The sequence below is a fragment of the Pelobates fuscus genome, chromosome 4 (genome assembly GCF_036172605.1).
Source record: "Pelobates fuscus isolate aPelFus1 chromosome 4, aPelFus1.pri, whole genome shotgun sequence".
Lineage (NCBI taxonomy): Eukaryota > Metazoa > Chordata > Amphibia > Anura > Pelobatidae > Pelobates > Pelobates fuscus.
The window spans coordinates 103022155-103046842 of NC_086320.1; the positions used below are offsets into that span (position 1 = coordinate 103022155).

General features: G+C 38.6%; 1 protein-coding gene across 1 annotated transcript in view; it reads left to right on the top strand.

The window, feature by feature from the left end:
• The window catches only part of GAREM1 (GRB2 associated regulator of MAPK1 subtype 1), a 170036-nt gene extending 147329 nt beyond the window's left edge, over nucleotides 1-22707 (top strand). The window contains exons 4-6 of the mRNA XM_063451433.1: nucleotides 8898-10073; nucleotides 17556-17722; nucleotides 20754-22707. Coding sequence (XP_063307503.1) covers nucleotides 8898-10073; nucleotides 17556-17722; nucleotides 20754-21657 — 2247 coding nt within the window. The 3' untranslated portion in view covers nucleotides 21658-22707. The remainder of the gene's footprint in view (nucleotides 1-8897; nucleotides 10074-17555; nucleotides 17723-20753) is intronic.
• Nucleotides 22708-24688: the final 1981 nt, after the last annotated feature.

The window sequence follows — 24688 nt, forward strand, 5'->3', positions numbered from 1 at the left end:
AAAGCTGTTTTCAGTACATATGACTCAAAGGTACAGTACGAGCAAGAGTGTTGCTCAGAGTGTTATGTTCTGTAGAATAGTGGCTCTCTACCCAGTCCTCAAGGAATATCAATGGTCCAGGTTTGTCAGGATATCCATAAGAACAGAATCACGAATACCTAAATCCTGGGCTTCTGGAACTGTGCATTGAGAACACAGTTGAGAACCACTGCTGTAGAGTGCCCTGGTATCATCTCACTGTTTAATATAAAACCATTTACAACTAGGTTGATATAAACCTGAGCTGTTTCTGGATCAGAGGTTCCGCCCTATCTTCTAGGATTAACTGGACACACATTATCAATATCAATTTTGTCCAAAGACAACATTTATTTGCTGAGGAAACCTTGACTCATCGATCCTCAGGATCCTTACCTAATCAATATTGTTCAAGTTGGGCGAAGTGACATTGATAATGCAGCAGTGTTCTTTCCACATCATAAATGTGGCTTTTTGAAGAGGTAGAGCTCTTGTATGTATTAGACTGTTCATAAACATTTTAATATTAAACCAGATGACAGAGGGTAGGTGTAATGGCTATGCTATTTTGATTGCTAGTCCCCAGCAAGGTAGATTTTTTTTTAATGATATTAAAATAGGGTTTTGTCACACATCAGTGTGTTAAACCTCTGTAGCAGAATTTGCATTTTCATAAAGTTTCCATCCTAATTTTGATAAGGACCAATGGCAACATAGCTAACAAGTTCATCACCCATGGCAGAAAGAGAGTGAATCAGAGTTAATTGACTCTGAGTTCTAAAATAGCACAAATGCTGTATCTACAGTGCGTATATATCTTAAACTCATTATCCCAGCATGCAATATACATGCCATGACGTATAGAATGGCTGGCAAGTGGCTGACCGGTTTAAGATGAAGAAAGCTTTAAAACATTTTAGAAAAATAATTATTTAATAATCAGTTAAAATTTATGTTTTTTTAGTTCCAGGAAAAATGCAATGCCTTCTGTTGGTTTCTGTCATAGTACTCCCACAGAATCTATAGAAGGTCCAAGCTGAATAACACATCCTATTTAATATACATGTATTCACCATCTCAAAATAGGACATCTGTGTGCTGGGTTTAACCCTATTCATTTAAATCTACCTCATCTAAGGTATTTAATGTTTGTTTAAATCCTGGCAAGTATCCTATCTGTATTTAAACCAACCTTTTTCTCCAACTGTTAATTTCTTTCTTTTTTCCTCCACCTCTTCCCAACACCTAGTGTTTTCTTGTACGTTGTTAATAAACAGATCTTTCTGTACGTCTTCTGTCTGTCCATCCGTTCATCTTATGATGTAATTTTCTGTGTAACAATATGTAAGCAGGCCGTTTGTCCAAAATGGGGGAAAGTAACTTGTGTAGATAGGTCTTATGTTTATTGTACAGTATATTTTTACATATAAAATATTTATTGTACAGTGCTTTTTACAAATAAAAAATTTATTGTACAGTTGTTACATATTTCTAAACCTGTTTCTACTAATTTCTTATAAAACTATAGTAATAATTAAATGTAATCTAGAATTGGAACACCATTAGACAATAAACATACTTAGAGGGCAATTCTAAGCACTGAAGCACCCTGTACATATTATCGTGCTAGCTATAAGAATACATACCTTTGCGATACCTACCCACTCATGTGGAGCCCCTACATTCCCAAGTACACACCACATCAGTTTCACACCCTAAGACACCTTTGTGTCTTATATAAAACAAATAATGGACCATTATTTGTTTTGTATCTATGTTTATTCGTTTTAGAATTACATGCCAATAAAGCATTTTTCTACAAGAACTGGAATTCCTGAATCTTTCCATTTGGGACCACCAGCAGTAAAAGGCCACAACCCCCCATTACAAGCAGGGGAGGCACCCTGAAGGCTTATATATTACATCCAATTTGTGAGTGTAGCCATGAAGTGCCTTGCTATCTAATAACAAAACAATATTACACTATGTTTTGTTTTATTTATCTTTTGCAGTGATTACAGCTGTATCCCTAAAACTGTAAATATGGACAACAGTCTTGAATGCTTTCCACTTTTGAATATTTTTTCTCACTATAGAATGATGGACTTTAAATTGTTTGGAAATGGCCTTATAACCCTTCCCAGTTTGATGGAAAGCAACAATTGAAAGATCATTGCTGATGTCTTTCCTCCATGGCAGTGTGTTAATACACACCTAAATGCTCCAGACCAGCAAATTGCTAAAAAAGACAATAACCAGAAGGGTAACATAGTGTATAAAAAAAAAATAGCAACTTGACAGAGAGGCAGGTATTGTAAAACATAAAGGCAAAGCACAGAGACACAAATGGAATTTAATGGGAGTGATACATACAGATCCCAGTGGATCTACTCAGATTGCATGCATCATTTTAAGTGTGGCCAGGGGCGTAGCTGTTCTGAGAATTTTTTGGTGACTTTCTGATAGCAATTTATTGTACGTTAAAGACACATTAAGAGTATTATCGCTGCGGAGCTCTGTTACAGATTTTAAACACACCGATATGGATCTGCTAGAAAGAATGTACATTAGGATAGAAACAAGGGACAGAGGGATTTGGACCCATAACAGGGACTGTCCCTTCTAATTAGTGACACATGGTAGGTCTGAGATTGATCAAAACAGGCATAGATTCTTGTGATTTCAGTGCAGACAAAGAGCCGGTAGATATCCTTCTGCTGATTGGCTCCCTCCAAGGCTGCACAGGAAGCTTTGTTTGCTAAACCACTGGGTTTAACACAAAACCAGGAGAAGGTGCAGGTAGCTTGCTAGCACCATGACTAATACAAATAGTTGCAGTGTTTAGGGTTCTTAACCCCTTAAGGACACAACTTCTGGAATAAAAGGGAAGCATGACGGAATATTACCGTCATGTGTCCTTAAGGGGTAGTGTCTCTACGTCCTGTTGAGCAAGTGTATCAAACATATTTAGTATAAGTAACCTGAAAGAAAAAAAAAAACAGCCCAGAACTATATTTGTTTAGACTGTATCAGTAACCTGATTTTTAGCACTGAACACACTCTTTGAAGACTACTGTGTATTCCGGTTATCCCTGACTATTTGCTTTCCCTCATCATTGTTTCTCTTTCTGTGTCCCCAACCTCAGCAAGTATTCTGACTATTCTCTGGTACGTTAAGTTCAGCCATTCTAAGGCCCGGTAAGACGTTACCTGTTAGTCCTAGGTGTAATACAGTTCTACGTGCTGGATCAACTTGTAATCCTGACAGGTGGGTCCTGTAATTACATTGTAGCACAAATCGCAGAATGAGTTATATTGAACTAGTATTGAGTTTATTAACGTGGGTTTGCGGTGCAGATGCATATACTACATCCCCATAATCAATGATTGGCATCAGCATTTGTTGTACAATCTTTTCCTTTACTATAGGGCTTTGGCAGGATTTGTTTCTGTACAGGGCACTTAGTTTCGGATAAAGTTTAGATGCAAGTTTTTCTATGTGGAGGCCAAAAGATAGATTGGGGTCTAACATCATACCCAAGTATTTGAAAGAGTGGACTGCAGTCAGTGTGCTATTTGAATTTGTTTTGATGGATAGGTGGGAATTGTGTAATCTGTGTAATTTTGGTACTGTTCCAAAGATCATTGTGACAGTTTTGTCAGTGTTTAGGAAAAGTTTGTTTTTTGCAATCCACTTTTCTACCTCTGTAAACTGGTCTTGGAGCACAGCCTCAAGCTGCGGTAGATCAGATATGCTTGCATAGATTACTGTGTCGTCTGCGTACATAAGTATATTTGAGGATTTGCAGACATTAGGCAGATCATTTCTAAATAATGTGAATAGTAGGGGGCAGAGAATGCAACCTTGGGGAACACCACATGTGACTGGGAGAGGGAGTCGCTGTCAGAAATGGATACATATTGCGAGCGATCCGATATATATCATCGAAACCAGGTTAGTGGACAATCAAAAATACCTGAGTTTTTGAGTTTGTGCAGTAGAATGGGGTGGTATACTGTGTGAAAGGCCTTTGCAAAATCAAGGAAAAAAGTAAGTTCTCCTTGTTCCATGCCAGTTTTGGATGTCATTGCAAACTTTTAAGAGGGCAGTTGTAGTGGAGTGATTTGGGCGAAAACCCGATTGATCAGGGGTTAGATAGTTAGATTGTTGGTAATACTCACATAGTTGCGGATGGACGCATTTTGCCAAGATTTTTGACAATACTGGGAGCAATGATATTGGGCTATAGTTAGAAAGCAAAGTAGTGTCACCACTTTTATGGATCGGCACTACTCTTGCAGTCTTCAAAAGTTTGAGTATGTATCCAGACACCAAGGATTCGTTAATTAGGGTCGTTACAGGTTTAGCAGTTGCCGAAAGACCGAGCTTCAACAGCATTGCTGGGATTTTATCAGGTCCAGACCGGTTTTTCATTTTTAGATTATTAAGGTGTTTTTTAATTACATTAATCGGTACAGGTCTTAATATGAACTTGTCTATATTGGGTCTCTGCAAATTTAGTGGGGCCTGATCGACATTTGTAGTTTCTGGATGTGTCATTTATTAGCTTGGCAATCAGGGTAGTGGAGCGTCTGGCAAAATAATTGTTAAAGGCATTTGCTACATCTAAGGGAAGTTGCAGGGTTTGGTTATCCACTTTGACAGTGGACATAATTCAGAAAGAATTTTCATGCCATTGTGAATTGTTACCTACACAATCATGATTGCTTCTTAGCCTGTAAGACTGGAATACAGTGTAATTAGGACATCACAAGATTAATTCGAGGGTTTTGGGTGTGTTTAAAATGTGGTTGGATGTTTGGCAGTGTGAGAGCTTTTAAAGCAGTGACAGGTCCAGGGGGGGAGCATAGCAAATGCTCCAGACAAACCAGCCGATTTTGTTTGTCCAGCAAATACCGACATCCAAGAACAGTTGCCAGGGCCACCATTCATCTGGCTACACAAACTGGAGAAATGGGGCATTTAGGCAGAAATCTAAGCATCATTGTAAATGTCATTGCTGGAGTTGCATTCTTTTTTTTTTTTTTTAATTCTTTATTTTTGAGTGCGTGAGGTTTACAACACGACTTACTCTGCCACAATAGCGGTCGTAAGCTTGAACATTTCACTTTATAACACAATAGTGACATATAGGCATTACACATTTTTATAGTAAAGTAACGGTAAGTAAGAAAGAACTAGCGAAATTCAACAGTTGTTGCTTAAGACAGGTAACAATGGTAGCTGGCGTTGGGGTAGAATGACAACTGGGTTTAAGTTGTGAGGGTAGTCGTGAAGGAACAAGAGGGTCCCAGCAGAATAGTCGGCTAGCTAAGCTTTGTCGGGTCAGTCACCCCAAAACTGTGAACCCTCCTGTCTTGCAGTCAAGTGGGTGGTAGTACTTTGTTTGCTGGCCTTCACTCTTTGTCAGGAGCTGGGCTTGGGCTTGTCTGGTGGGCGTCGGGTCGGTCAGTGCTCAGTTGGGCTAGTGTTTGCATAAGTAGTGGTGGTACTTTTTGATGTTCTCTCGCGTGTCACCCCGAGGGTCCACTTGACCAACAGGGGGGTGGGGGGGGGGGGGTCTGAATACATCCTAGTAGTGTTGGCTATGTGTGGTGGGAGCAGAGAGGTGTCTAAGTTGTCGGTCTCCCAGTGCTGGCATCTGGAGATAGTTATCGGTCACAAAAACATGTGGAGGGATATAGGAAAATCGGATCAGATCATTACGCCATGGGGCTATGGATAAACATGTTATTATGCAATGTCCTAGTAGAGACAATATGCGGCTTGTGTGCCCTTCAGGGTCCCCGTGCCCCAGCCTCCTCAGAGGGTTCTTGTCTAGATTGTCTCGGCACAAAGGGTTTAACCCGATCCGGGTTCCATTCAAGTGTAAGTTTTGTGGTCTTCTGGGGTGCCGTATGGTGTCCTGGGGTAGGCCTAATACTTGTAGCATGTTTCGGGCCTCTTGGAGGTCGTGGACTACGTGCTTGTTTTCACCCCTTGTGATGAGAAGGGAGCGGTCTGGACGCCATCTGTACGGTATATCCCTCTGTCTGAGGAGCGTGGTAAAGGGCTTTAATGTGCCTCTCCAGGCCAAGGTATCGCCCGTTAGGTCTGGAAAGAATAATAGTGGATGGCCTTCAAATATGAGTTGCGCCCGGTTCCTAGCCGCTGCCATGGTTGCGGCCTTGTCTTTTCGGAACTGGAAGCGTAGTATAAGGTAGCGGGAGGCTGTCGCTGGGGCTTTGGCCGGCTTTGGGATCCGGAATATGCTCTCTAGTGAGATGGCCTTGGCTGCTTTTGGTGTGTGTAGGGCCGTGAGTAGCCTGCGTACATAGTGAGGTAGCTCTTTGGTGGGCACGTCATCAGGTATCCCCCGTACCTTAATGTTGGCAGCTCTGCGCCCATCCTCCGCCGCGGTGAACCGCCGCTCGAGTGCTGTGGTCTTTTGTTTGAGGAGCGTAATCTCCGATTGCATGGAGGTGATGTTTAGGTCTTGTGCTGCCGAGGTGCCTTCCAGGGTGTCTAACCTCGAGGTGCTGCCTTGTAGCTCCGCGCGGAGGGTGGCTATGTCCCCTTGGAGCGTGGATTGCAGGCCTGCCAGCAAATTCTTCAATACCGCTGTTGTAACTGGTGCTCCATCAGGGTCCTGGGGCTTGGACACGGCCACCGGTTGTCTCGGTGTTGCTATCGTGTCCTCCTCCAGGGAGTATTCGTCCGAGAGGTCGGAGTACGTGTCGGCGAAGGTAGCCATCTTGGGCCCTGAGGCTCCATGGGCCTGTCTCCACATTACCCCAATATCGTGGTTCTGGCTTGGCCGATCCGGCTTCGGCTTTTTGGTTTTTCGACCCATTGGTGTTCTGCACCCTTGTGCCGATATCTGTGGCTTTTTCAGATGGTTTTGTCGGGCCGTAGCAACGTTTTTTGTTATATTTGCTCAGGAGCTCCGGCGCCATGCGACCTCTCTGCTTCGCAGTTAGACTTCGCTCCCCTGGAGTTGCATTCTTAAATATGTGTAGGTATTTGTCACTTTATAAGTTTTGGCTCTGCATCCACCTCTGGTATTGAAGGCTCTATTCGGTATATTTATCTATGAAAATCAAAAAGGGATTTTGGACCAAAATGTTAACAGCGGGGAAAAATGTAGCTCCAGACTTTCTCAAGTATTGTCTGTTGCATATCAATAACATTTTGCAGGACGGATTAATTTATATTCTAGTTATGTTTACCCTCTGGCTATAGATGTTACCATTACTCAACTCAATAGTCTTGATTTTTATCAACTTAGGAAAGATAAAAATTCACACTGGCCCTTTCTGAGTTAGGCCGTTAACCTCAGTGCTCAGCAAGTACTCAAGATACAGCGTCTGGTGGTCTAACCATTGGACTAAATCAGCTCTATGAAGTGAAATTTGTGTGAGGAAATGAAAAGACAAAACATGGATATAAGTAAATTAATTGCATGGTATATATTTTAGATTGCTGACATTTTGTGTACAGCCATATACATCAGCAAATATGTGGCCTTTACTGCTTCTCCATAGTATATTTCAAAAGGATAACCTCCCTGGCCTAAAACCTAGCCTTAATTCTTGAGATTATTTTGAAGAGGAAAAAGTCATATTTGTTAAGTTCTCTGTGTCAAGTAAATATATAGAAAATATTTTTTTCCACATTTAAATACCTGCAAGTGTAGGTAATATGCTAACCAGATTTTTTATTAAATTATCTGCTGTTTTCCAAGAAAATGAAGGAAAAAAATAAATACAGCATTTTTGTAACCGTAATTTGTACTGAAGGATTAGTATTTCAAACTTATGCCATAGCTAGAATTTTCCCTGAACGACTCACTGTAACGGAGGGAGGATCCAATAATGTACCAGCAATATAATACCCCTGTTTTGCCCAAACAAGGTGACTTTTCTATGAGTCTTTTGACCTGAATGGGAAAAAATGACTGTACAAGAGTTGATCCTCTCCTATTTTAAACAGGATCCCACATTGGAAGAAATTACATTTTTTTTTACTTCCAAACGATCATTTTAATGCTTTGGGGTAACTATTTATTGTGGTATTGTAGTGCCACCTAGTGGGGAATCCTTAAACTAAATAACCATAGGATAACCCACTTTTCTATGATATATTATATACAAATAGTATATCTATATCTATTGCTATCAAACCCACAAGTTCAAATTTAATATGCAGTTGAAATATATGTTAATTTAACATTTTCATAAACTAAATGCACCCCTCTAAACATAAAGAAGGAACATTTTGGTGAATAAGTTATTTTATTTTCCTTTAGATACTTGGACTCTGTGGATCCTATTCAACTCTTTTCTTTGAAGATCGAGACAGAAAATGGCAGGGTATTTTAGCTTTTCTTTTAGAAATATAGACATTTTAATTAAAATTCAGACCAATAGAGGGCTATCACAAATATGCATGTGAAAAAAACAAGCAACTTTCTTTACTTTCTTTTTGCCTTCTTCCTTGTTGTAATTTAATTTTATTAATTGGGTGCTCTCATTGATCTCTTGATTTTTGTCCCTATATGTTACAGACCACAATTATGTCATATGCAACCTCCTCCCACCCCCCCACTTTTTATAAATACGATGATGGCTGTGTTAAATACATCTAATGAAATATTATGCTTTGTCTCAAAATAACACAAGTGTGAATACAAACTGCTCATGTGGACACCCTGCTCTGTAACAAGGGTGAACACACAAAATATTTATATAAGCTTTACCAGCTGGTAGAAGTTGAACTTATCTGGAATGTCACCCTAGTAATGTTAATGATATATTTTTTTAACATATAATGCTGTGGAAATATCTGAATCCTAAGGCAGTTTTTCTTTGTATTACAGGTAGCGTCGGGTGAATGCAATGAGGATACCGAAGTTTATAACATCACTTTATGCACTGGAGATGAGCTTACATTAATGGGGCAGGCTGAAATCCTTTATGCAAAAACATCGAAGGAAAAGTCACGTCTAAACACAATTTTTAAGAAGATCGGAAAGCTAAATTCAATTAGCAAGTTGGGTAAAGGCAAAATGCCATGTCTGATCTGCATGAATCATAGAACCAATGAAAGCATCAGCCTTCCTTTTCAGTGTAAAGGGAGATTTAGCACACGTAGCCCTCTGGAGATTCAAATGCAAGAAGGCGAGCATACGATCCGTAACATTGTAGAGAAAACAAGATTGCCTGTAAATGTTACCGTGCCTAGCCCGCCTCCACGTAACCCGTACGATCTACATTTTATACGTGAAGGCCATCGATACAAACTTGTTAACATCCAAACAAAAACTGTTGTAGTTTGTTGTGTCTTGCGTGCCAATAAAATCATTCCTATGCATTTTCCATTACATCTATCTGTTCCGAAGTTTAGCCTTCCAGAGAACCTAGTAAAAGGAGAGATGTGGCAAGATTCTGTAGTTCAGCATTGGTATAGCGCATGCCAAGAACAGTTCGATATCGAAGAATATTCCCGTGCAGTCAGGGACGTGAAGGCAGACTGGAATGAAGAATGTAAAAGTCCCAAGAAGAACTGGTGTAGTGGCCACAGCCATATACCGAACTCCCTCAGTTATGCTCGAGATGAGTTAACGCAATCTTTTCATAGGCTTTCAGTCTGCGTTTATGGAAACAATCTTCATGGGAACAGTGAAGTGAACTTACATGGTTATCGAGATCTTTGTGGGGACTGGGCTGTCTTTCCTCAAGATTTCCAGCAGTATCAGGATTCAGGTGATAGTGGAAGCGATTACCTTTTCCCTGAAACAAGTGAAGAATCAACAAGTCTACCAGCCAAGCCAGAACTCCCTTATGAAGAGCTGTGGCTAGAACAAGTATCAGCAAAGAGAGTAGGACAACCTCTTACCCGCTCACAAAGTGAGAAGAACAAATGTGACTCTTTCAGTGGTTCGCTTCAATCTAAGTGCAGTACATCATCACTCTCCTCCCCAGTATCTCTAATAGGAACCAAGTGTACAGATGTGTCCCTACCTCCACCCCCAGTGCCTCCAAAATCTGAAGCTGTAAGTATATTATTTCTAATTGATACGTTAAATACGATCTGTACATTCATTTAAAGGAACTGTATAGGTAGTGTAAAAATGAGCTTTAGAAGTACATGTTTTAATCTTTACTCCTCCTCTGATTTCATGTCATATCTACCTTTGATTTCTCCCTGCTTTCTGTATTTTAGCCTGACAGTCCACCAATTGCCATGTTCCAGTGATTCTCCATGAGAATCAGTAATGACACGCCCCCAATGTCTGTCCACCAATGGCCGTTGCTCTACTGATTCTCTGGGAATCAGTAATGACATGCCCACAATGTCTGTCCACCAATGGCCATGCTCCAGTGATTCTCTGAGAATCAGTAATGACATTCCCATAATGTCTGTCCACCAATGGCCATGCTCTAGTGATTCCTTGAGAATCAGTAATGGCATGCCCACAATGTCTGTCCACCAATGGCCATGCTCTAGTGATTCTCTGAGAATCAGTAATGACATGTCCACAATGTCTGTCCACCAATGGCCATGCTCCAGTAATTCTCTATGAGAATCAGTAATGACGTGTCTTACTGGGTGTTCCTGAGCTTCATTAAAGGGATTCTCTAGTGCCGGGAAAACAAACACGTTCAAGGTTAAAACCCCTTCAGAGACTTACCTCCACCCACACTCTTCCCAGGTCAACGCCCGCCAGCGGAGAAGACCTAATGCGCATCATTAGACCTCCCCATAGTATGATTCCGGTGAAGCTGGAGGTCCTCATGTATAGCGTGATGATGTCCATCATCGTTTAGGCAACCAAAAGTCGTTTAACCTCCCTGGCAGTATGATTATGTCAGGAATTTTGTACCAAAAGCGGTACCATTTTTTTGCATGGAAATTTGGTGTTCTGTATTGTAGGCCAGTAATTACTTTCTTAAACCTGACCAAAAGTACTCTCAGATGTGATAAAGTTCGAAACATAAAATCAATAAATTACAGCAAAAAGGGCAGGCAGGGCAGTGTAGGATGATCAAATTTCAAATCTGAGGTGATACTGTGTCAAATCTGAGGTGATACAATGTAATCTGACAGGATTTCACTGTATCACCTAACTTTATGTGTGTGTGTCACTTTTATGCTTGAAACATTTGAATTACCCGCCCAGTTCCGCCCCCATGAGCCTCTGCGGCTCACAGAGACGGAACCAGGAAGTCAGATGGAGGCATCCGTCGGGGCTCTCACCGGCAATCACAGCGCGGGGACATCGCTGGATCGCAAGGAGAAGGTAAGGAGACTCCGCTGCCAGCTCTGTTATCTACCCCGAACGTGACTCGGGGTTACCGCTTCTGGCAGCGAAAATTAACCCCGAGTCACGCTCGGGAATACCGCTAGCCTGGTTAAGAAGCCGGAAGACAGCCACTAGAGGAGGACTTAACCCCTGCAAGGTAATTATTGCAGTTTAAAAAACTGCAATAATTACACTTGTAGGGTTAAGGGTGATGGGAGTTGGCACCCAGACCACTTCAATGGGCTTAAGTGGTCTGGGTGCCTACAGTGTTCCTTTAAGCTCAACACATGCTCACAATGCCTGCCTAAGCCTCCTCTGAGTCTTCAGTATTCAGACACTAGAACTTACAAACCACATCTCCCACTCAAACATTTTCTTATCACATTAGGTATCATGGAGTGTCATATGTTTATTATAAATAAATATAAAGAGATTCATAAAAATATCTATAGAGCTCTGTGTTCTCTCTCTATATATATATTTTTGTAGTCGGGGACAATAAGCCGTACATAACGCCATTGGCTATGTATGAGAGTCGGTTGTGGTGTGCCTAAACCGACGATCGGGTAGGCCTGAAATAAATGAGGGCCCACCAAGGAAGCATTTGTTAAGGGGTGTGGCGGGTGAGTAGTCTGGATTGGTGTCGGCCCTGAGTGGAGGTAAGTATGGGTATAAATAGGCCGGGTAAACCTCTACCACAACTTCAGGCTCCGCCTTAACATTTGCAGTCGGGGACAATAAGCCGTACATAACGCCGTTGGCTATGTATGAGAGAATCGGTTGTGGTGTGCCTAAACCGGCGATTGAGTAGGCCTGAAGTAAATGAGGGCAAAAAGATTTAATCGTAACACTCTAATGTGGATATCAATTACCTAACCCATTCTATGAAGGCTTCCCAAGTTCTCTCTTAGGTTCTGGAATGTATTTGCTGTAAGCTGATGATTTCCATCTACCTAATTCCTTGATTATGAGTGCCGGTGCTTACGTGATGGATATATATAAGGTTGGCTGGCAGTGGAGGGGTTAACGCTGTACACTGTAGTGGTTATGGTGCTTAAAGTGTTTCTCTAATACCTAGGCATAATGAATGAGTGTGTTGTAGAGAAAATCACAAAACCTTTTTTTAAGATGGCACAATTCTAGCAATATTTGTACATAGTGCTAGCATGTGTGTCCTACACTTTATAGGTATATCACCTATTTTATTTTTTTATTTTCTATCTGAATCCAGTTTTTTGCTTGACGATACCTCTCGGCTGAAGGAGAGAAGTCATTTACAGTAATTTGTTATTCTTTCTCTTTCCCTTTTCCGAAATGTTTCCCCTTCATTAACTTATCACCTTTGTCATTCTTCTCTCCTCACAATGTGTTATTATTATTAGAACTTATATAGCGCCATCTCTTCTGGTTAAGATCAAGTTTAGAACTTATATAGTGGCAAAATATCCCGCAATGCTTTACAATTATAAAATGGATTTATACATATGGAATATAACAGAGACAAGAGGACAGTATGCTCTCATTCTCAAGCACATTCTCTCTCTTTATCTCCCTCCATTCCTTTTACAATTTATTTCTCTGTTCCCAGCTTATTTTTTTTTGTTCTTTTCCTCTCTGCCTTCTCAACCTTTTCAAGACCACTTTTAATTGTTTCTATTCAGGACTGACTAGATAAGTCTTAATAAGCTTGACATTTCAGAGTTTTTGTAGTATTGCATTGATGGCCTGGCATTTCAAATCCAGTCCTCATTTAAAGAGTTTTTTTCTCTTTAATGTGATGGTCCTGAGTGGACATAGATATCTTAGAGTTATTTTATCACAAACTCTTTCCTTGCTTTAGCGTTTTGTGACATAATGCTTCTTAAAAACTTCCCTGCATATACAACTACCAAGAGCATAAAACACTGTCCTTAAAATAGGGACATTAAAGTAAATCTGTTGACATGCCTTAAAGGGACACTATAGGCACCAAGACCACTTCAGCTCATTGAAGTTGTCTGGAGGATTTGTCCCTGCCCCCCTTAGTCCTGCATTGTAAATTATTGTATTTTTCGAGGAACTGTGACTGCCTCTAGTGGCTGTCAATCAGACAACCACTAGAGGGACTTCTTGAATCCTAACGGACATTTGGTCGCCTAACTGAGAGAAATCCCCATAGATAAGCATTGAGGCAATGCTTTCCTATAGGGAGGGCCTAATGCACTTGCAGTGCTAGTCACACAGGTGCATTAGGCTCCCCCGTCGAAATGACGTTAGAGGAGGTGGAGCGCCAACCCTGCACCAAAGGTCACCGGCGAATAAAATCAGTTAAGTAAATATATATATATTTAACTCTTTATTGTCCACGGGGGAAGTGTGGGGGAGGGATCGTGAGGGAGGGGGGATCAGAGGGCAACTACACTGTAAGGAATACACTTTATATAGCAACTTTGCACTCATTACACTAAAGAATCCCTTTAAACAACAGTGTTTTGGTTTCATCACCAGTGTAATTATTGATAGGCTGCTGATGAAATCAAGTTGTGGTATTAGCATTTCTTAACCTACATGTTTTCAATGATAAGTCTAATAATATTGTCTCTGCTGTCTAAATCGGCCATTAATTGTGATGAGGAGGCAAAATTATTTTTGATTGAGTCTATATATCATTTGTCATTCAGTGACCTATAAATTGAATTTAACACTTAATGAGAATTGCCAGAGAACACCTCATTAATGACAGGCTTGACCCAGCCGGGAAGCAAACCTTTGATTGTAATATACTGCTGCTGGAGCTCTATCCACTGAGCTGTCCCTCCAGCCCCCTATATATACATTCTTCTATCTTCTAAAGTACATTCTGTTGCTTACATAATGTGCTGGTAGGGTTTTGTAGACAATTCTAAACATACAGCACAGTATTTCTCTGGTATAAGGTCATTTCAGAAGGCTTTTTCTAAACCTTAGATGACTTGGTGTAATATGCAATGAGCCTAAATAAAAAGTGGATTTTGAAATATAAAACCAGTGTTCTGTCCTGCACTAAAGCCAGTCTCATATGTATATACAGCATGCTAATGAGTCCTCTCATATTTATTTGTAGTGTGCCACATTCTATGTTCCATGAGATGCAATGCAATGTAGAAATCAAAATACATCTGCTAAACAAATAAAAAAAAACTATAGGATTGTGAATATCCAAATATTGTAATGTAAATATAGTATGAGTAGTCGGCTGAACATTCACCCCAGGAGCAAAGTGCAGATGCACAGCAAAGGAGAATAAATAGCTTGATTTAAAGTGACAGTAAAGTATAGTTTTAAAGACACAATCTTAAGTTACTATTTCATGTTTTGTTTGTGTGCTGGTAAATGTGTAAAGGTAGACAGAGGAATGTTCTTTTCCCCTCCACAAGTTTGTAACACTAATTTACGATTGTTTGATCTGTCTATCTAGGTGCCACTCACCCTTCTTGCTTATATGCGCATTATGCAAATGCAACAGAGCATTCACTGCACATTCATTCAGATACAGTTGCGTCTTCTGATGAAGTTAAATCAACTTGAATGTAGAAAAACAAAGCATTTGACATTTCAGTCCTCGCTTTAGGACATTCTCATGAGTGCGCGTGTATGGGTATAATGTTTTTTTTTATATATAATACTATATACATCGTGTGCCATTTAATAAGATTACTAGAAACACAAACTAGTTTTACAACTGTAAAAAAAAAAAAAAAGGTTTATTGTGTTACCTTAACCTTTGCCTTGCACTTACATATTATATAGGGGATATGTTGTAGGATGGCTGGGTGATTGAGGGGCATACTAGCAAAGCACGATACGTTATCACCTGATTCATACCGTCACTGCTACCAATCACCTTGCAGTTAAACTGTTATATAACTAATAAAGTTGTTAAGTCCCGATGAACGTGTGATATATATTCTATACCTTTAAACTGCAAAGACACTTGTATTTGGCAAGCTAAAGTTGCAAGCTATCCAGTTACTAGGAAGCCTGTAGCAGTATATTGTAGCGTGTCCTTTTTATTACATTCATAACAGCCATTTGTTTGCCCAGCTTTAAATAAGAATTTCTATACAAACCCTATGTAACAACAAACATTAAAGTGTCACGTTCATTCAAATCCTTATTCAGTGTCTGAACCAAGAATTCTTGAAGGACCGGTTGAACAACTTTGTGGTAGAGAAATTATTGGGGCAATTTAAGACCTGTGCCTAAACTTTTGCCCGAGTTGAGCTTTTGACAGACCTGAACTACTGGGTGTGTATATATATATATATATATATATATATATACAACCCAACCTAGATCTGGACCAGATAGTATACATGTGATTTATTTTGCTGGGAGTGTGGGTAATAATTTTAATTAGATAATAATTGAAATATTATTTAAAGTATGTATGTACGTGAATGTTCGTATAATATATATTCCCACACACACTTATATTTATGTGTGTTTTACTGATGTCTCAGGACCTTATAAATCACACATGTCTAGATAGAACCACTTGCCTCAAGTACAGGAAGCAGACAGGAATTTGTTATATGTTCTTTACCCACCTCCCACACATTCACGTCAAGAATCCAAGAAAACCAAAATCCAGACACGCTCCCCACGCGTTCTTACGCAAATGTTATGCTGGTATTAGGAATAGGATTAAAGAAATACAGCCGGGATATTCCGAAACCGTATATTACTCATCACGTGACTTGTTTTTCTACAGTCACTGAATACCATTATTTCGTAAAACTTATGACACACATCACAAGGTATTTTGCTTTTAATCAAAAGTGCATACTAGCAGGAGTAATATCGTTTATAAATCCAATGAATAATCTGTGAGTTGACATTTGCCCTGCAAAATGTAGCCCAAAATAGCTGAGTTGAAAAAGAAATCTAAACATAACATAACTTGTGTGTGTATATGTGTGTGTATATACACTGTATTTACTCAAATCTAATGGACACCTTTAAAACTGGGGAATTTACACAGGCAAATTCACACAGGCGGATTTAATTCCTGAAAGAGGGCTTAAAAAAGAATAGACGTATTCACATTGTACTTGCTATTTGAGGAGTCCCCTTTTACTGTATAAAGTGAAGATCTACATCTTTCTTGGATGTGCTAATGTTTACAGTTGTCTGAGAACACACGTCTAGTGGCAATCAGACTGACAGCCACTAAAGGGGCTTCTACCATACATCCTTTAAAAATCAAGTCTTCGCATTCGGTGTCATCACACACAGCCTGGTAATGCCAAACGCTCATAAAGCTTCTTTTAGAGAAGCATTGGATTCAGTGTTACTTTGTAAGAAGTTTGGGCATGGGCGGAGCTCAGCACCATAGGTCCTCAATGCTTCTTTGAGAGAAGCATTGGATTAGATTCATCAGTCATGATGACTTCTTTATGGGATTTATGGCTACTAAGAGGGTACTGCCCCAGTTCTGGATCACAGGTAAGCTTTATAGTGTTTTCTCTTTTTATATATAAATAAATCTAATCTGAATCTAAATAAAATAGAAACCTGTAATACTAAAAATATATATATTTTTTTAATGTTGGTGTTTCTTTAAAGTCAAGCTCATAGCTCCTCCTAGAAGTCCCTTTATTCAAAGCTAGGAGGTATAATTCTTTGTACATGCACAGACTCACTCCCTAGAAAGTCTCTTTTACGTGAGCATGATATGTGCCACTGTACTAACTCAATGATATGAGCTGTATTAAAAAAGTTATTATTCCGGTTTCTTTGATATGGCATTTAGACAAAGCTTCAAGCTCTAATTTAAAGTCCTCTTTTGGAAAACTGAAAAGAAATATAATAGAAATTAAGTTGAAGTGGTTATTGTGCCTATAGTGTCCCTTTAATTTCTAAAAACAGTTGTTAGTTTTCTTCATAGTTCATATCATATCTGAAAAATTCCATGGGCTGGTCTTGGTTGTCCCCCAAACTTTCAGATGGAACGTCTTGCCAAATGTATGGAGTTTATTAAATAAAGTTTAGACTAAAAAATAACTGTGCGCTTATAATTTGATATATCATGAGGACAGTCACATTACAGTACAGATTTCAGATGAATGTAACAAGAGTGGGTTTTAATGTACGCAGCCAGTTAAATATTTTTTTAACAGTGTACATTCATTCTGAAACGCACTAATTATTTAATCCATAAGCTCAGAACACTGAAATTTCTAATATGTTTTTTTTCCCCCTGTACTTTAGGTAAGAGAAGAATGCAGATTGCTGAATGCTCCACCTGTGCCTCCACGCAGTTCCAAACCATCTTCCCCCACCCCATCTGTTCCATTATCAACAGGAAAGACAGCACGGCAAAATACACGCTCTCCAAGTCCCACACTCTCCTACTATTCTTCAGGGCTGCATAACATGTAAGTCTTGCATGTCCCCGTCATACACTTGGTGGGATACGTCTAAAATAAATGTAAATGTATTTTTTACAAAATTTCAATCCAAAACATTTGCGTGAGTTACAGGGCAATATTAAAATAACTTTCATAGTATGTAGCAGCTTTAATGTCTATTCAATATTCTAGTATCTAATTGTAGGAATAACAGTATTTTATATCAAAACATGTTTGGATAGTACATACTTTTGACTTGGTAAAGTACTTTGTACTTTGTCAATTAGTTATTATGTTACTAATCTATTTAAAATGTATAACTTGGCACAAAACTCCACAATTAGTAATAAATGAATAACAAACATAAATTAATAACATAGTGTGGTACCAGCAATTGACTGTTAAGTATCAGGTCCATACCTTTTAATATCAATCTGGCTATAAAATAACGGATTTAAAAACCCTTGAGTTAATCTCCCTGTGAACATATTTATATATTCAATTATGAAAATACATATATTCAGGGGCAACCCACTGCATCTTGCAAAGTTGAATACATTAAAAAATGCTAAAGCAGTGGGAACATTTAATGGCACATTACGTAAAAAAAAAAAAAAATGTCTTTATAAAAATATTTAGAGTTACAATAAAGAAAAAAAAGATTATCCATTTAACCCCTTAAGGACACATGACATGTGTGACATGTCATGATTCCCTTTTATTCCAGAAGTTTGGTCCTTAAGGGGTTAATGTGTATTTATATGTGAATTCATAAGGATTTCAGTTTCCAATGTCAAATAAGGGGAAAAAATATTAGTCTAACCTATATACCAAGCTGGGAGAAGGCAGGCCATCACAGCCAAATAATATATTTATCAGTCAGAGTGCTGACGAATGGGCAAATTATATAATCTGTCAGGAAAGTTTGATGAATTTAAGATTATTAGAGCACACACTCTAACCCCTTTATTACAGAAGTTAATATATTATAGTTCTGGTACATGTCCCATTGTACAGCGCTATGGAATTTGCTGCCGCTATATAAATAATAAAATAATAATAATGAAGAGCCATGAAAAAAACCAAATACCTCTATCTCTGAAAGGGAGTCCAATTGCAGTGACATTGGTGCTCGTCTTTGAGTTAATGAGATAAGATCCTAACCTTCTAATCGCTCCATAGCCACATGTTTCTAAAAGATGACACAATGCTATAATCCGAATGGGAGATGCCATTGCTATGCTATTTAAGGATATATAGAGATAAGTGACTGCTGTTTTTTATTTATCTCAATTGAACCGTACAGCTTTCCCAATGCTCTACATCAGAATCAGCAGACGCATTGGCTATTTGGCCATTTTTCCTGGCACAAATATGGGCTATATGGATTTCTTATCACTGGCAAGTAACATATTTAGAAAATAATTATTTCACATTGTACATCTCGGTGTATTTACTTAACCCCTTAAGGACACATGACATGTGTGACATGTCATGATTCCCTTTTATTCCAGAAGTTTGGTCCTTAAGGGGTTAAAGGGGGGGGGGAGGGGGGAGGGGAGAATCCCATTTAATTTAATTCAATTCAATTCTAGCTTTGGAAAACTGCCACGAGGCAAATTGTCTTCCATGAGCTTTAAATGGATTATTAATCATGCCCTCTAATAGCAAATTAAATGTATACTGCCAATGCATTATGTGAGCTGCAGGCAGCAGTGTGATAGTTTGTATTTTCTTCTAGAGATCAAAGTCTAGCAAAATCTTATTTCAGGCTTTTCTCCGTTGTGCTCTACAGTAGTGGTAGTGGAGCTGTAGCCTACAGATTTTGGACTGCAAATAGCAATATTCAGTGCCTGAATTCGATAGCTGAAGTGAAGAATGCAACTCATGGGTTCACTGTCAGATGTGGTTGTCAGTAGATTAAATGGCCCATACAGTTAATAGGGTGATTATGACGATTGCATCACAGATGGCATAAAACAATTACTAATTAATAAAGACAGTTTACAATGACATTATTCTCTTTCCTTATTTCCCCACCTTTTTAAATAGGATAGGTGATATATACATATAAAAATATGTATTTTTGATTTTATCACTTTTTTTATACTATCAATATTTACACATTCTACATTGTCACATTGAGTTGTTTATCTTTAGTTTGTGGGTAAACGACCTTGAAAAACGCATAGAGCCTGAGGTGCATGTTCCTGCCCTGAAGGATAAATAGCCATGACTGTCATGCACTGATCAGACCACCTCTTTCATATTTTTTTTTTTATCTTAAACTTCTTCACACAAGTACAAGAGTTAAATTTTTCAAATTAGCATTTATTAAAGGAACACTGTAGTCACCAAAACAACTTAAGCTTGAATTGTTTTCTTGTATAGATCGTGCCCCTGCAGTCTCACTTCTCAATTCTCTGCTACTTAGGAGTTAAATCCCTGTGTCAATGCAGCCCTAGTCCTACCTCTCTGCGTGGAACTTGTACAGCCTTCCTAAACACTTCCTGTAATGAGTCATCTAGTGTTTACACTTCCTCTATGTTAAAATGTGGTTTAATTGATCATTTCTTATCTCCTACTCTGTTAATAACTTGCTTGACCTTGCATAAGCCTTCTGTAGGTAATTAAAGTTCAACATACAGAGCAGGAGATAAAAACTTTTAAAGTGAGTTACATCTGATTGAAAATAAAACCCTTTTTTTTTTTTTTTATACAGACTTTGTCAGTCACAGCCAAGGGTGGGTAGAGCTGAATAAACAGAAACAAAAGTGATTTAACTCCTAAATGGTAGAGAAAAGAGCAGTGAGACTGTAGGGGCATGATATATAAACAAAAACTACATCATTAAGCTAAAGTTGTTTTGGTGACTATTGTGTCCCCTTAAGTAAGTGAATGTGCTTTGTTATACTTTGCATGTGCTTTGTTTTACATTGGTGTATGAAGAGTTGTTGAAATCTCCTGCTTGGACTCACTAGATAATGGTATTGGTCTAAAGGATATGTATGTTCTTGTTTGTCATTTTATACTAATACATTATTGTCTTTGATTTCAGTGGTGTAACAGACAGTGAAGTGACCAACTCCTCAGAAAGTGCTCAAGTTTCTTGTTACCCATGTAACTGGGTTAAAAAAGAATCAAATGATGAAAACAAGTTGCCTTGTGAGAGTCCATCTGAACTTCTTACTTCTAGATTGTCCTGGCCTAACAGATATTGTGGTGGGGCAGAAGGTATGAACGCCAACGATTTACTTATGGATCAGTGCCGCAGTTATTACAGCTATCCTCGGCAAAAGACTCCTGGCACACCAAAGAGAAACCTTGCAGCTCCTTTTGACTTTAGTGGATGTGATTCTTTGGCAGGTTGTACACAGGTAGCATCCAGTGAGATGACAGACATTGCAACTGGTTGTCCAAAGTCTGCAAGCTATTCATTAGACAGTTCCACAGAGAGAATCTTAGCCGACAACAGCACAAAACAAAGTTTGTCGTGTCCTGCATTACCGCCACGCGCACCGAAACCCATTGAGGCAAATTTCGTCTTAGAACCATTGCCTCTATCTATTAAAATTGATGGAGCTGAGGAGGAGTTACAAATGTGTTCTCCTGACATCTCAGAGGAACATTATTTAGCTAAAAAGGGTATGCAGGACATTTTCTCTATTTCATACCCATTCTCTTCTCCTCTTCACATGCAACTAGCCCCAAGGTCTTGTGGTGACGGCTCTCCCTGGCAGCCTCCATCAGAGCTTTCGGGACTATCTATAGAAGAGGTCTCTAAATCTCTTCGATTCATCGGTCTGTCAGAAGATGTTGTGTCATTTTTTGTGTCTGAAAAGATTGACGGAAACTTGCTTGTCCAGCTTACAGAAGAGATCCTCTCCGAGGACTTTAAATTAAGCAAACTGAAGGTTAAAAAAATATTGCAATTTATTAATGGTTGGCGACCCAAGATGTAATTGTGGAAGTGCTGGAAGGTACTGAACAAATTTTTTTGCAGCTCTTGTTAGGAGTGCTGCAATTAGTACAATCTGGAAATTGTTTTTGCACTAAGAAATAGTTAGTTTTAAAGAAGTAATGATTACTATGCAGTAAAAGGTACGAGTTGTAGACAAATCACTTAGTACTGTATGTCAATGCAAACACTCAGTGAGCCTCATGCTCCACTGAATACTGAGCAGCTGCTATCAACTCCTTTAAAATGTAAAAGGGAATTCAAGTTTATAAGTTACATGTCAAAAGATGTACAGTAATATATATTATTCAGCAGTCAAAGCTTGAAGATATAACTAGTAAGAGTATAGTTAAACAAATTGGCTTCATGCATTATAGACTATTATGAAGGAGTACTTTTTATATGCAAACGCATTTCATCTTCTTTTTAGGACTTGGCAATCAGAAGATATCTGTTTAGATTTATAGTCCCCTTGCTAAATGGTTTTGCCGCAGTCTCGTTCCCCCGGAACGTGTTTTACTTACCTCATATTCCTGTGCACATGCTGTGTGCCAAGTGGTACGATGAATCACGTGTGGCCCTGATAAAGTGTGCTTGTGTATTAGAGAAACATAACGATTCCTAAATGCATATTAAAATCCTGATCCAGCCTTGAAATGTCCACCAGATTCGTAGTATTAGATTAGTAGATTCTACAAGCTCGATACAGAAGACTCTCAGCTATAGTCTCCTTAGTGGAGTGATAGAATCTTTTGGGGGGGGGATTTTAAAACTGCATTGCTGGATGATGGGAGTAACGTGCAAGAAGCTCTTTTATTTTAACCAGTGCGTGTTCGAAATCCTGACTCTTATTTATGAAGTGCTATTTCAACATCAAGGTTGTTTTTAAAATGGTCTCTTTTATGAAGAAAAACATGTAATCTGTATCAACACCCAGAACAAAACCACTACCGGAGATGTAGAAACTCGTGTTGTGGTAAATTAGACGTTCGTACACAATGTATGTTTTCATTTGTATATACATATGTATAATATATAAACTTATTTTCACTCATTATGTAGTTTCATGTGGATTCTTTAAATACAGTGCCAGGTATTTCACGATAAGGATTTCTTTGTCTTTTGTTTTGAAATGCATATGCTGACTGTTTTAATTGGCTTATTTAGAAATACGCACATACATATAGCATTTTCATACACTGTATTCTATTTTTGTTTCCTTTTATTCCCAGAATTCTAATATAGAAAGAATAACTTTATTAATTCGCATGAAGTTACCTTGTGGTAAAATATTAACACTTTTGCACAGTAGTGTGTATGCCATAGGTTCCCAAAATGGAGATCCCCAGATGTTGTAGAACTACAACTCCCATGATGCTTTGCATGCCTTTAGACTGTTTTACAATGACAAATCATCATGGAAGCTATAGTTCTACAACATTTGGGGATCTACTTTTTGGGCACCCCTAGTATATGCGTATAAATGTATACATTATGGTAGTTTAATAATAATGAAGTATGCTTTATAGAAACAAGTGATGAAATATACTCACTCAGTGGCTGTCTGTTTAAATCACCTTGTATCAATATGTGGGATAAAACTTACTCCCCAAAGCAAAACATTCTTCACACAAGTATTTTAAAGTCAGGTTTAGATACACCAAAAAAAATAATACACAACCCAGTGAAGATCGCTTATTATGTAAGTGATGAGCAGTTGATTTAAAAATTGTGCACTCACTTTTAATGGAGCAGTATGTCTCTGTGTTTAAAAATGATGCTTATTTGTGCATTACATATTCTGTACAGTGATGCGTAGCTGTTGTAATATTTTTTTATCACACTTTAATAATCTAATCAACAGATATGAATTATACATTTCGAATATTTGGACAATTTAAAAAGAAAATGCACTTTTTGAAATGTTTCTAAGAATATACTATATTTAAGAAGAACAGATGTATATGTGTTCTGCGAGCATACTTTTTATTGTAGGCAGTTGGAACAAAAATTATTTCAGATTTAATAAGCAAAGCTATTCCTTTTAAATGAACAGGCTAATGTAAGGAATACAAATATGCCCCCAGCTAACATCATCATTACAGATGCTTCTCCATAGAGAAGCATTGGGGAACTAGTGCTTGCTAATCAATCGCTGTGTTGTGCTAATCAGCATCTCCTCATAGACATGTATTAGATCAGTGTATCTCTGTGGGAAGGATTGCAGGACCGCACCAGGAAGGCCCTATATTGGCTGTCTGAGTGAGGTGGTCTTAGGGGCATATGCAAACACTGCCTTTTTTTTCTTTTTTTTTGGGAGTGCATGAAAGTATAACAAGAGGGCTCGTCATGCCCCAACAGCATTGACAAGTATATAACCAGACATATGTTAACAGTTGGTCAGCATGAGGAAAGATCAGCATAATTTTTATGTAACATAAACAGATTTAGCGTTCCTGTCTAAGCGATCCATGCATAACATGCTTGTTGGCAGGAACTTTTCTAGAAAGGCTGGGTGAAAGATTGCGGTCTAATAGAGAGTGAGTGTTTACTACGGAAAAGGTAGTTTATAGTTAGTGTGAGAGGCCTCTCTACGTATAATACCTTTTGAGAAATACTAAAATAAGAAAAATAGTAAAATAATAGAAAATTAAACAGGCTTACATCTAAGCAAGTTAGGTACATAAAATGCTGTGATGCTCGGTAAGTTAAGCTAGTGTATCTACACTATACGAGCATGTTGTGTCATGTTTTTAGACAGCCAGGATATGAGACTAGTCCATTAAGAGGTATTAGTTAAGCACATGACTGAAAACAACATTGCTGACTTGTCTATTCAGCTAGCTTTAAGCATCCTAAAATAACATTCAATCTGTGTGGTACATGCTTAGACTAGTTGTTATACAAAGGTGAGTTACATGTGTGTGGCATTGGCTAGGTTACCATTTTCAAAATAAAGGTTACAGTTACAGGCGATAAAGCAAAACATTGCGTGGTAAAGGGAAGCAGCACAGACATATGGTGTGGCATAAAAA